At 42.2% G+C, this 14,380-nt stretch overlaps 1 protein-coding gene across 3 annotated transcripts in view; it reads left to right on the top strand.

Annotated features, from left to right (window-relative positions):
* Nucleotides 1–1,550: 1,550 nt before the first annotated feature.
* Nucleotides 1,551–14,380, top strand: part of LOC111155842 (KAT8 regulatory NSL complex subunit 3) — a 42,136-nt gene continuing 29,306 nt past the window's right edge. The window contains exons 1-2 of one of the 3 annotated variants that reach the window (XM_022516264.1): nt 1,551–2,641; nt 5,785–5,955. In XM_022516264.1, coding sequence (XP_022371972.1) covers nt 2,427–2,641; nt 5,785–5,955 — 386 coding nt within the window. In that variant the 5' untranslated portion in view covers nt 1,551–2,426. The remainder of the gene's footprint in view (nt 2,642–5,784; nt 5,956–14,380) is intronic. The other 2 variants (XM_022516262.1, XM_022516265.1) reach the window with 2 other exon arrangements.

The raw sequence follows: 14,380 nt of genomic DNA, 5'->3' as shown, positions 1-14,380 counted from the left end.
CCACAATAGCCAAACTATGGAAAGAACTTAGATGTCCATCAACAGAAGAATGGATAAAGAAGAAGTGGTATATATATATGTGTGTGTATGTATACACACACACACACACACATATATACATATACATACACACACATATACATGGAATACACACATATACAATGGAATACTATGCAGCCATCAAAAGAAATGAAATCTTGCCATTTGCAACCACGTGGATGGAACTAGAGGGTATTATGCTGAGTGAAATAAGTCAATCAGAGAAATACAATTATCATATGAGCTCTATGACATGAGGAATTTGAGAGGCAGGGCGGGGACTTTGTGGGGTATGGAGGGAAAAAATGAAACAAGATGGGATTGGAGGGAGACAAACCACGAGAGACTCTTAATCTCAGGAAACAAACTGAGAGTTGCTGGGGGGTGGAGGAGTAGGGATAGGGTGGTTGGGTGATGGACATTGGGGAGGATATGTGATATGGTGAGTGCTGTGAAATGTGTAAGACTGAGGATTCACGGATCTGTACCCCTGGGGCTAATAATACATTATATGTTAGTTAAAAAAAAAAATTCTGTCCCTCTCCCTCTGCCCACCCCCCCGCGCTCGCTTGTATGAGCGCGTGCTCTCTCTCTCAAAAAAAAAAAAAAAAAAGTTTGTAATTAAAATTTTAAGAAAGCAGTGGGTAGACCAAAGAAAATGGTGTTGGGTTGTACTTGGCCTATTGGCTATCCCTATCTGGGTCCTTACTAACCTTTCCAATCCCTTCAGAGACCAACCTTAGGTGACTTCCCCTTCATGACAGCAACTCAGTCCCTTTGTGGTACATCTTTCTTCTTGTAGGACACTCTGGGGGTCCCTCATGGTAATGACCATCCTGAGATCTATTCGTGCTCCTATCAGGTCCCAGAATTATCCATTTCATTCTCTCAGCTGCCGGGTGAAGTATTGGCACGTTTAGAGATGAAGGGTGACGCTGAGATCTCGCTGGGGTCATAAAGCCGTGGAGTTATGGGTTGGAGCTGAGACTCCAACCCGCCAAGTCTGATCTCTACCTTGAGCTGCGCTGCCTCCTTAAACTCCTCAGCAGCAGGACGGTGGTCTCAACTCCGGACCTAATGCTGACTTTCTACGCGGGAGACCCACCCACGCGCCTCCTGTCGCTCCTCCTCCTGCCTTTGTGGTCGCAGCCACACCCTTTCCGGGTTTTGCCGCTCACCTCCCTCCACAGGAGATAATCCGCTTCCGCGTTTTGCGGGGCACCGGGCGTGGAGGCGGTAACGCGCACGCGCGCAGGGATCCGGCCCGGGCCGAGCGCGCGGTCGGGCGATTGAGGGTGAGGGAAGGCCGGCCCCAGCGGGATGGCGGGTTCGACGGGTCGTGGCCCGGGTCGGGGCGAGCGGGGGTCTCGGGGAGGGATTCAGGACTCCCGGGGCATGCGGGGAACCGGGGCTGGAGTCCGGGACCAGGGCAACTGGGGTCGGACGGGCGCGTTGGGCCGGGGACGGACCTGGGCCGCCGTGACGCGGGAGCCCGGTCGGGCCCGGGCCCGGGCCCGTGATGCGGGCGGGAGCCGGGTGCGAGGCGGCTTCTCCTCGTCACGAACTCTCGGTGACCTTGGCCGAGTCACTTCATCTCCCCCTGAGCTGGCGCCTCAGTCCGTACAGTGCGAATTATAAGCCCTGCTACTAGATGGGCGTTGGGAGGCTCAGTGGCGAGACCCCCAGAGGGGTACGTGGAGGACGGGGCAGTTTGCGGGGACTGCCCACCTTGTGGCGGGGAGAGGGGGCTTCCTGGAACAGCATTTTGCTGCAGCCTTTGGGCTGGAGCTCTCATTTGGATATTTGAAGGACTCCAGAGTATTAAGAAGTAGTTGCAAAACTTTTAACATAAGGGAAGAGTCTTGACGGGCTTCCCAGAGGCCCACGTTTTCCTGTTACTGGGGTACTCCCGCTCTTAGGGAATGGTGTGAAGCAATGGAGCGAGGGACCCCTTTAGCTTTGGAAGAATGAATGTTTGTCATTGCTGTTTGCCAAAACCCTTCCTTGCCTGTATAGGAATTTGTGGTGCTGGCTAGGCAAGTTTTGTATGTGTCCATGTGAGGCCTTTGTGAAGAACAGTGGAATCAATCAGCTGTCCAGGAAACAACTTTTGTAGGGCTTGAGTATGGAGGAGGATCCTTTGGTGTCAGTAGCCTTTTTTGGGGGTGTGTGGGATCTCAGGAGCCCTTCCTATGGTGGGCAAGGGTCTGCGGTGTAATGGATACTCAATTATGAATGATAGAACGTCACAAAAGTAAGAAGCGTATTAGATATTATTCTAGGTTGGAAGAAATTAAGAATCTCTGAATTGACTTAAACCGAAACTTTTTACTGCAGGTGACTAACATGCAGATATCCATTCTCTGACTTGCTGGCCCTCTACTGACATGGCCCACCGGGGTGGGGAGAGGGACTTCCAGACTTCAGCGCGGCGCATGGGCACCTCGCTGCTCTTTCAGCTTTCAGTGCACGAGCGGGAGCTGGACCTGGTTTTTCTGGATCATAGCTATGCCAAGCCATGGAGTGCCCACCCAGATGCCAGTAGTGCTCGCCCCACACGCATGCTCTTTGTTACTCCCCGGAGGCAACACGAAAGTACCATGTGAGTTTGGGCTTCTCTCCTAAGGGTTGCCCTTGCCCTCTAACTGGACAGTAATCAAGTGTGGGGATTAGAAAGGATTTTATTGAGGGAGATTGTATGGGGGCCTGGGATATTTACTTTCGGCATCTCTGTTAAGCAATGTGAGGTTATCCCGGCTATATGTTGACATCTGCATTCAAGACATCTAACAAGTTAGGAAAGCAGACAACATGTTCCACATAGTTAATAGGACTTGTGTGGAAAGAGGATTCTTTAGCTGGTGATGAAAAAAGAAGAGTTGATTTTTAAAAATTGATTCTCAGCATTAGACTCATTTCCTTTACTCTGGTGCTCTGGCTTGCTCCAACACTGGCGATGATTTGAGGTAATGTGATTTCCTTTTCCTGGCTTCACGCAGTGACGTTTAGAAGCATAGTGCAAGACATATTCTACCTTGCTTTCTCTCTTAGTTTGTCACCCACGGGTTGATGTAAACCATTCCTAGGTCTAATTGTATTTTCAACTGGCCTACATTATAGGGGAAGGAATTTTTTTATAAACTTACTATGTAATATGTGATACAATTACATTTGGCCTAAATAAACTTGTTTAGTAGTTCTTTTGAGCTTTAAGGTATGCTAATTTTGTATCAGGATTGGTTGATATATTCTATTTTGATCAAATCATACCCTTAATTTTGTAAACTTTTTTTAGGGAGGGAAGAGATTTTGTTTGTTTGTTTTAATCTAATCAAATGTCTAATCTTTCCTCTAGGACAGGTTTTAGGTTTGTTGAATAGAGATCTTGTATTTTGCTTCTTTACATCTCTCATTGAGCCTTAATGAGCTAGAGGTACCATGATGTGTGTTTAAACATGAATATAATAGGGGGTTTTATTTCCTTTCCCAGTGAGGGCAGCATTTTGTTGGATGTTTTAGTTGTAACAGGGTGGGGATCTGTGACTTTTAAGGACAATCTTGATGCCTCTGGCCTGGGGCATAACTCCTAAGGGCTCCTTTAAAGCTTCTTGCTAACTTTTTTTTTTTTTTTTTAATATTTTATTTATTTATTTGACAGAGATCACAGGTAGGCAGAGAGGCAGGCAGGGAAAGAGGAAGGGAAGCAGGCTCCCTGCTGAGTAGAGAGCCTAAAGCTGGCTGATCCCAGGACTCCAGGATCATGACCCGAGCTGAAGGCAGAGGCCACAACCTACTGAGCCACCCAGGTGCCCCAACTTCTTGTTAACTTTGAAACTCCTGTGTTCAGATCTTACGGTATTTTCTTAGTGAGATTCTGTGGACTTGCTCATTTCAGCACTTAGAGAATCATTTCCTTTTATACATTGTCACATATAAATCCTAAAAGTGGGGATTAGCATGTTCTAGGGACTCTCTGTAGGTCATTGTGTCAGGAATATTATTGTAGTGAGGGTGGTAGTGGGAGCTAGGGAAGAAGTTGGTGGAGGCTGCCTTATGTAGGAATTTGATGCTAACTAAGAGTGGTTAGAAGTCATTGAAGGATTTTAAACTAGAGATTGAGTTTATATTTTTAAAAGATCACTTTGAATTTCTGTTGAATAGATAGAGTTCAGGAGTGGAAATAGAAGACCTGCTAGGAGACCATTATAGTGGTGGGGGCTAGAGATCATGATAGGTTGAGTAGAGGCGGGAATAGTACAGATGAAGAAAAAGGATGACCTTGAGATATATTTCATAGGTAGAGCCAACGGCACCTTCTGTGATGAATTGGAAACACAGGCCAGGGTTAAAGGGAAAGGTGAAATTAGGATGAGTCAGATTATTGGCACCTTCTGTGATGAATTGGAAACACAGGCCAGGGTTAAAGGGAAAAGGTGAAATTAGGATGAGTCAGATTATTGGCTTGAGTAGTTTAGTGGTACCATGGGTTGAGGAAGACTGGGGATGGGGCGGTAGGGGATAGGTTAGGAATGGTGAAATCTGGCGTTCTATTTTAGGCAGGTAAGTCCAAATGCTGAGCCCAGTGTCTGGTCCAGAGAAGATAATTAGCTCTTTCACCCACCACCAAATCTAGCCGCACATATTTCAATTCATTTCATAATGATGTAATTATTCCAGCCATTAGGAATAGATGCAATAAGATCATCATCGGGGTCAAAAAGTTAAAGCAATGTTTGATAGACAGCCAGTAGACCATTTTGATTGGCATAGTATTTTGAGTAATTTGGTGCAGTGAAGAACCCTTATGGCAGTAGGATTTCATTAATAACATTTTAAAATATGAAAGATCCATCACATATCCATTTCTGTTTGTTTCTGTTCTAGGCTTCTTATACAGTGAGTTAAATAACTAAGGTGTCTACATTCCAGGTGATCTGTCTTAGACAATCATAGGCTTTTATAGCATATAATTAGCTACCAGTTGACTTGCTAATGAAAGGGAAAGTTTGTGTGAATAATTTAAAACTAGCACTGTCCCAACAGAACTCTTTGCAATAGGAAAAATGCACTGTATCTGTGCTGTCTAATATGGTAGCTGCTAGCCACATGTCTGTTGAGCACTTAAAATGTAGCTGAATTTTTAATTCTGCTTAATTTTTATGAATTCTAGCAGTTGCATGTGGCTTATAGTTACTGTATTGGAAAGTACATGTAGGCAGTCAGCTGTTTTCTTATGGAATATTTTTATTTTTGAAGAAAAATAGCTGTCATTTTTTATATGGACACATTTTATTTTTTTTTATTTTTAAAGATATTATTTATTTATTCAACAGAGAGAGAGAGAGAGAGATCACAAGTAGGCAGAGAGGCAGGCAGAGAGAGGGGAGGAAGCAGGCTTCCTGCTGAGCAGAGAGCCCGACATGGGGCTCGATCCCAGGACCCCGAGATCATGACCCGAGCCGAAGGCAGAGGCCCAATCCACTGAGCCACCCAGGCGCCCCTATGGACACATTTTAAAATGACTTTGTATTCCCCCGGCACATAACAGCATGTCAGAGGGCAGAGATCTAGACAAGTGTGGGAAAGATGACTTTGGATCATAATTTTCTTGTGGGTATAATGTGCTTGTGCATACTTTCAAGCTGATTATATTAAAGAGTCATTTTTTGGCAACTAGATGATCGTTAAACACCTGTGTTGTGTGAAGTACGTGTGGCCTGGTCCTATTTCCTCACCTGTTTACAGTGAATCAGACGTCCCAATAGATGTGGAGACAGTCACATCAACCCCTGTGCCGCTCTATGACAATCAGAAGGCACGCAGCGTGATGAATGAGTGTGAACGGCATGTCATCTTCGCCAGGACCGATGCAGATGCCCCTCCTCCACCAGAGGACTGGGAGGAGCATGTCAACAGGTAGGCCGCTGCTCAGGAGGACTGGTCACTATAGGGTTAATGGTCATTGCATTGTAAATATTTTGTATCATCATCTTCATTGAAACACGTCTGTTAGGAGTTTATTTCATTTGCAGCCATAGGAGTCAGAATGTTTCCTTAACCCTGTTATAACTCTCAGCCCAGGATGCAGTGAGGTGCTTGAGAGGAGGGCTTGTGTCTCAGCCATCTTTGCATCCCTGACACCTAGGACACTGCCTGGCACATAGTAGGCATATAATAAATGTTTATTGAATAAGTAAATGAATTAAATATGATAGGTATGACTAGTTCTGTATCTTATATACTCCAGGCTGTGCTATCAGAGTTACTCAGACTACAAACAAACAAGCCATTAAATAAGAGTACATTTGTAAGATACTGTGTTTATATAGTCTATAACTAGAGTAATGAAAATGTTTTGGAGTCCCTTGGAAAGCTAACAGATGTTTGATTTGAGTGGCTTTTAAAAATAGATTTGCAGTCTGTGGGTTTTGAGGAAGTTTTCATGACTTTGTTGGCTGATTTTATTCCCATGTTTCCTATTGACCCAGGGGACTCCACTCCTCTCCTCTCTGGTGTATTTGTCATTGTTGCTTTAGCATACATTTATTTATCTTTTACTTACTGCATAGCAACTCCATGAAGATAAACTTTACATACCATGCAATTCACCTGTTTAATGTGTACAGTCAGTGGTTTTTAGTATATGCACCACCACAATCAATTTAATGAGCATTTTTGTCCTCCACAAAAGAAACTCCGTACCCATTATCAGTCACTTCTCATTTCCTGCCAACCCCTTCATCCCCTGACAACCACCAGTCTACTTTCTATCTCTCTAAATTAACTTATTCTGGACATTTCATTTAAATGGAATCATAAAAATATGTGGCCTTTTGTGTCTGGCTTTTTTTCACCTAGCATAATGTTTTCAAAGTTCATTCATGCTGTAGCATGAGTCAGTACTTCATTCCCTTTTATTACTGAAATTCCATTGTGTGGATATACCACATTTTGTGTATCCATTCATCCATTAATGGATATTGGGGTTGCTAACACTCTTCGGCTATTTTGGATAATGTTGCTATGAATATTCATGTACTAATTTTTTTGTGGACATGTGTTTTCAGTTCTCTTGCATATATACCTAGGAGTGGAATTGCTGGGTCATATGGTAACTTTAACTTTTGAGGAATTTCCAGTTGCTTTCTGTAAGGGCTTCGCCATTCTACATTCCCAGTAGCAGTGTATGAGAGTTCCAGTTTTTCCACATCTTTGCCAACACTTGTTATTGTCTGCCTCTTTTTAAATTATTACCATTCTAGTGGATGCAGAGTGACTTCTGATTGTGGCTTTAATTTGCATTTCCCTGATGGCTCTCTCTCTCTCTCTCTATCTGTTGTGCATAAGGGAATGTTAAAATCTTCACATCAGGAGTGTGTAGGTGATAAACTTGCCATACTTTTGGAGAGCTCTTGTTTTATAATAATGGAAGAGGTAATTAGATATAAAGAAGTATAGGAAGGTTTGAGGCAGTTGGCCTCGTTTCTGAGTCTGGTCAGAAGCAGGGAATGAGATTGAGCAGGTCTGCTTGTGTGAATAAGGTAGTAGCTATGGAAGGAGGAGCAGTTCTGCAGCTGGGTCAAGAGCTTGTGAAGAAGTTGTTTGGGGGTCTTGAGTTGGAATTGCTGTTGTGCCCTAAGAAGGGGAAATGCTTTCCAGAGTTTCAGCTAAAGAGGGAAACTTCTGCTGTGAGTGAGGATCAACTACTAGAGTAATCCTGGTGTCAGTGAATGCAGCAAAAATGGTTTCCTGCCATTGTAGCAGTTAATAATAATAAAAAATTGTGACAGTGCTAGTACCAAAAAAGAACTACCATTTGTTGAGTGCTTTCTAGGTGCCAGGCACTGTGCCACACGCTTCATATGCATTTTTTCTTTTAATCCTCACAATAACTCTCTGAGTTACATCCTTTCTTCCTCTCTGTTTTGTAAGATGAAGAAGCTGAGTTTGGGGAGGTTAAGAAACCTTAGTTTAGCAAGTGATGGAGCAGGAATTTGTTCAAAGCAAGCTGTCTGACTCCCAGATCTCAGTGTTCTTGGCTATGTACCCTCTCTTGAAGGGCACATCTCTCAAAGAGGGACCAGCTAGTGGTGGCAGAACAAGGTGGCCTCACACCGTTATGTGTCCCTTTGTGGTGTTACCAGTTGCCTTGCCGTCAGTTTGCAATTTCTGAAACTGCGTGGGAGAACTGCATGAAATTCTTTTTACCTGTTCACCCATGGTCATGATCAGGAGGTTTTTAAGGGCTCTTCATACTTACCAAAGTCATCGGAGACTTAATGCATATGAATATCTGATTCTTAATTTATAAGAAGAAAAATAACCTGTAAGGCAGATGAGACACTGGGGTGGCCTGGCCAGAGCATCAGTTATCAGTAAGAGAGTCTGGGAAGCTGTTCTGTTCCAGAAGTGGGTGGTGAGTGGACAGTCTGCCCTGGAGGCACCCTCCTTCAACAAGGCAGCTTGCTTCCTCAAAGCAAGATGGGCCCACAGAGTAGGCTGGGGCACACCATCACCTGCCCAGTCCTACAGAGAAACACCGACAGAGTCTTATCTTTGGCTTGTCTTTCTCCATGTGGACCTCCATCCTTCTGTTATGACATTGCCACAGATTGATATGATTAATTAGCGCTCAGTTTATCTCAGATTATTTGTTTTTTAGTGTCTGATGAGATTTTGGAGGAGTCCTCTCATTAGCAACAGGCTTACAAACCATCTCTTCAGGTAGGTCACGTTTGCACACAGCTAATTTCATTATTTGATGATACTTACTGGCTTCAATTTCAGAGGTCACCATTTTATGACCTTGTCCCTGAATTCTGGATGTGTAGCCTGTGTAGAGCTTACAGTTAGTTCCCTATGCTCTGATTATAATCATCTTGTTGCTGTTCTTTCCCTTGACTTGATTGTTAAATTGCTGCTTCTTTTCTTCCTGTATAAAATCCTGTAAAATTACAGTTTCCCACATCAAGAGCTCATGGGCTATAGGACAGTGCCCTAGAAATCTGCTTTTCCTCAGAGCTTACTGATCTGTCAGTAGAGTCAGAAACTTAATTTTCTTTGTTAGAACCCTTTCCCCCTTCTTGAATTATTTCAGTAGAAACTGCCTTTAGATAGCTTTCTGTGTATAGATAATGAAGGTCCCCTCCTAACCCTAACTGACTCTGATTTTCTCTGGTAATGCCTGATATTTTGTGAAACAGTTTAAATACCCCTCTCTGCCTGATTTAATTGCCTAGATCAGGGGTTGGCAAACTATGGCCAATGTGCCAGCTTTGACCCATAGCTTGTTTTTGTATGGCCCATGAGCTAAGAAATGTTTTTACATTTTACTAGGTTGAAAAAAAGTCAAAAGACATGAAATCAGATTTCACTGTCCATAAATGTAGTTTCTTTGGAACACAGCCATGCACATTACTTAGGTATTGTCCATGTCTGCTTTTGCACTGTACGCATAGAGTTGAATAGTTGTGACCCAGACCATGAAGCCCACAAACTGAAATATTTGCTATCCAGACTATCAAAGGAATAGTTTGCTGACCTCTGGTTTAGATCATGCTCTTGTGTCTGCATGTCAAAGTCATGTGTCTTGTAGAGCCTTTGAAAATAATTTACATTTGCTGGTATGCACTGTTGTCCTGAGGAATTTGGACCGGCTCCCCTGCCCCCAACCGATGTTTTATCAAATGCCAAGTTTAATTAGGTACACAGCTTTTGAAAGAGATTTAATAAAATAATCCTGGCACGTGGTATTTCTCAGCATGGTCAAATGGATTTTAGGGTATTTCCGATGTTTCAGTGAAAGAATCTAGTGTCTTTAAGCAGGTTGTCTTATCTTGAAATTCAGAACTTCTGAATTCAGCCAAAAGAAGATTATTCTCCATTTAAAAATTTGCTCTAATTATACCTCTCAATATTATATGTACTTATCTGTGTATTAATCTTAGTTTGGATGTTTGAAATTTTGATCCCCAAGATCTTTGAATTATTTTTCCCTCCCCACCCCCTCTCCTTCTCTTTCCTCTTCTTTCTTCCTTTCTCTTAGTGTCTAAGCAAAGAATTTTTATAATCTGAAAAAAAATAAGTGTGGCCTATTCAGTCTCGGTGATGTTCTTTATCTCTCTCTGTCAGACTTCTGGTTAAAAAAATCCTTTAGACATTTTAATATTGAATTAGTCTCCCTTAAAACAGTATCAGAGAAAGTATAATTACCTTTGAAAACATGAGGCTTTTCTGGGACCAGTGTGACTTTGGCTGCTTTGGATAAGATGAGCCAGAGGTCAGACATCAGTTAGGTTCTATCAAAGCATGGGGAATACGAGATTATCTGATTTCATCAAAGAAATGAAGAAAAGGCACTTTTGCACTCATGAAAATTGAATTGGTTTAGGTAGGAGGAGCACATTGACTCACCACAGTTCCCATCAGCTATTTGACTGTTTAGACTTGTATTTAAAATTCTGTCTCCTGTTTTTAAAATTTTCCTTAATTATATCTTTTGCATGCTCTTTATCTTAATCTCGGGTTAGATCATTTTTTTTCTGCCCACTTAATTTTCCAGCCTCCCACGAAGCTGACAAAATATAGGGAACATGTTTTAGTTCTTGGAATCGTTACCTATCCAGCAACAATCCTAAGAACTTTTTCTGGGATTTTAGACTCTCAACATTGTGGTTTTTCAGTTTAATTTCAGCTGTTGTTGGTGTATGGTAGTAATTTCTAAGTAGCTTTCTAGTCCCCTCCTCCCCTCCCATTTTGTTCACATCATTTTTTCTTGCTTCCATCATTTTGGGTTTCAGAATAAATATAGAGTAAGAAAAACAAATAGAGAAAACATCCTGTTACATAATAAAGAACAGGATAATTTTGGAAATGCTGTTGGTGCCTCGTAAATAAATTATACCTCATTCTCTGTCTTTGGAATTAAAGTTTGCAACATGACTGATAGACTTTGAGAAAGCACAAGAGATTGTTGAACATGAAGAAATTGTATTCATTGCTTACCCTGTTTGATTAAAAGTGAGCAATATTGCCTGGGATGAGGCTACAGTGTAATTCCACTTTCGATGTTTTGCAGTTTTTTTAATAGATAATACTTTCACAGAACTGGAAGTTTGAAATTTTTGACAGAGAAAGCTTTTGTTCTTTCATTTCCACTTGAAGAAATTTATCTTACAGAGATGTTTGCATTCCTGTATAAAGATGTAGACAGATGTGTGTATTGGTAGGGAAAGGAAGGGTGGTCACTGCAACTGTTTGTAATAGCAATAAAAGAGACACAACCTGAATGTCCACCAGCAGGGTAGAACCAGCCACTAAAAACAAAGAGATGTAGGGCGCCTGGGTGGCTCAGGTCATGATCCCAGGGATTGGCCCTGCATTGAGCTCCTTGCTTGATGGGAAGCCTGCTTCTCCCTCTCCCACTCCCCCGCTTGTGTTCCCTCTCTCGCTGTGTCTCTTTCTGTCAAATAAATGAATAAAATCTTTAAAAAATAAAATAAAATCAAAGAGGTATGTTGATCCAAGTCCACCCAAGAATTGCTATACATGAAAAAGCGACTTCTCATATGAATGTACTTTGCATTTAAATAATGTGGAGAAAAATGAGATTGTGAACCATTAGGCTGTAGCTGCTTTCCCACAAGCCTTCCTGGTCCCAAGGTATCCTGAGTTCCAAGGTTGAGTTGAAGTCTCTCCCCACCTCCCAAGTCAAAAATTTCTGAAATATCAAACCACAACAAAAACTGACTGGATCCTGGTGAAGTAGCAGGAATTAAGCCAAAAGAACTAGGGGGAAATAAAGGATAATTCCACAAAACCCAAGCCGTCTTTTAGTACCCCACAAGGTGGTTATGGAGGAGTGGGAGGCTTGGGAAGTTAAGGGATTCAGCTGTAGCAAGGATAGCTGCTGAAGATAGGGTGCTTCTGAATTCCCCATCATGGACGTCAGCTGTTATCTTACAACTTGTGTTTCCACCAGTGATCATAGCTGAGTTTTGGTTGCTACAAGCAGCCTTGGAGGCTGAGTAGTCCCCATCTATTTTATTGTCAAGGAGACTGAGGACACACAGCCAGCTCTGTATTGTGGAGCTGGTTAGAGTCCTCACTCCTAGGTAGTGTTCTCTTGGACTGTGTGTACCTGTAGTCAGTTGTGAAACTGGAGATGTGGTAGGTGGAGATTTTATTTCACAGAAGAAATGAAGGCCCATAATTTTCTCCCTTTCTAGAAGGTATGTAAGGATAGTAGGATCATTGTAGAAAGCCAGTAACAAAGGGCAATTTGTCCTCCATCTGTATATTTACTGGTCCTTGTTATAGTATTCTTAGATGACCTGTAGAAAATAGGGTGTCTTGCTGGTAGTATATGATGGAAAAGGTACTAGTTTGTTATAAAGTGAAAGAAATTGAGATTGTTGGAGTCATTTCAAGCAGCTTCCCTCTGTTTGCCCACCCAGGTATGACTACCCACTCAGTTTACAGTTGAGCCTGAATCATGTCTCAGCGTTCCTCTCCTGCTCAGTGCTCAGTGTGGTGGGGAGTGTAGGGGTTGGTATTTGCACAGTGTGGTGGGGAGTGTAGGGGTTGGTATTTGCACTTAGCTGTTTACAGGACTTGGAATGTAGTATGCCTACAGTTCATCCATTTATCTGTTCAGCAGATGTTCCAGTAGCTCTTGTGTGTCAGACACTGTTTGACATGCGGGGATATAACACTTAAGCAAAACCGACCAAAATTCCTGCCATGTTGCCCTTTACAGTCTAGCTGAGGGAGACACATTAAACAAAGAAGTAAAATGGGTAGAGCACAAGGTGGAGATATGGCTGGAAAGGGAACTAGGGAATCTGGGTATTGGTAGTTTTAAATAAGGGTGAGTCAGGGGAAGCCTCAGTAGAATATAACGTTTGAGCAATGACCTGAAGGATATTGGAGAGGGAGCCATTGTGTCCTGTGTCCGGTAGACGAAGGGGTGACCAGGGCCCAGTCTGTGATGTGGGAACATGGAGGGTGTGTGTGTCAGGTGGGCTGGGGCAATGTGGTGAAGCCCAGTAAGTCAGGAGCAGTCATGGTTGAATAGGTGGGACAGGCAGTGGGGTCCAGATAGTCCATTAAGGAGGTGGTTGCTTTTGACTGATTGAAATGGGACCACTAAGGGCCTTTGAGCAGAGTGACATGATTTGACTTGGGGTTTTTGATTGATATTTTTCCTCTGTAATTGATTTTCCAAATGACTTTCCAAAAGGTTGTACTAAATTTATATTTCCATCAACTAAATATGGAGGGACCTATTTTCTTACATTCTTATTAAGTTTCTTAATTTTCACCCATTTGATAGGTGAAAATAATTTGATTTTCATTTGAATGTGTGATTTTGGAGGGAGTTGACTCCTTTTTTTGCATGAACTGCCTTTTCATGTTCTTTGCCCATTGTTTTTGTTTTGAGTATTTTATCATTTTCTCGCTAATTTTCTGGAGGTTTTTTTTTATTTTAATGAAATGACAGTTATTTTTCCATTGTGTTTTGACTTTAGGATAGTTTAGTTTTTTCCTTTATAGAAGTTTGAAATTTTTATCTTTATATCTTTAATATTTATTTCTTTTGTAGCTTCTAGGTCTTAGGTCTTACTTATTTATTTTTAAGATTTTATTTTTTTGACAGAGAGAGACACAGTGAGAGAGGGAATACAAGCAGGGGGATTGGGAGAAGGAGAAGCAGGCTTCCCGCGGAGCAAGGAGCCCGATGTGGGGCTCGATCCCAGAACTCTGGGATCATGACCGGAGCCGAAGGCAGATGCTCAAGGACTGAGCCACCCAGGTGCCCCTTAGGCCATATTTAGAAAGGTCCTATATATAAATACATATTTATATATGTATATACACGCACACACACATACCGCTTTTTCTATTTCTTTAGTAACTTTATTTTTTAATATTTAACTTTTCTACTTATAATTTATTTTGGTGTTAAAGAATGATGTGTAGGGATCCAGATTTTCTTTTTCCAATTGGCTAGTGGTTGTCTCAGCCCTATTTACTTTAACCCTACTGATTGAAATGCTACTATGATCTCATTCCAGGTTCTCATTTGTGTCTGGCATCCACTAAAATTGTTTTTTTTTAAAGGTAACTTAATTACCAGTTTTGTGTGTGTGTGTGTGTGTGTGTGTGTGCCAGGGAGAGTTGATAAACAAATACTAATTGGGCATCGTCTGTTACCTTTCTCTTAGTCTCTTTAGGAAGGTTACAGGCCAGAGTTGGAGTATCAGAATCATTAAGATTGCCAGGAATGGACTGAGGGGGGACTTAAATAAGCTCCTGGCCACTGTGCTGGGTATGATGAGGT

The sequence above is a fragment of the Enhydra lutris genome, unplaced genomic scaffold, assembly GCF_002288905.1.
Source record: "Enhydra lutris kenyoni isolate GAN:26980312 unplaced genomic scaffold, ASM228890v2 scaffoldscaffold44, whole genome shotgun sequence".
In the NCBI taxonomy this organism is placed as follows: Eukaryota; Metazoa; Chordata; class Mammalia; order Carnivora; family Mustelidae; genus Enhydra; species Enhydra lutris.
The sequence above is the reverse complement of the archived record's forward strand: the minus strand, read 5'-3'. Positions and strand labels throughout refer to the sequence as shown.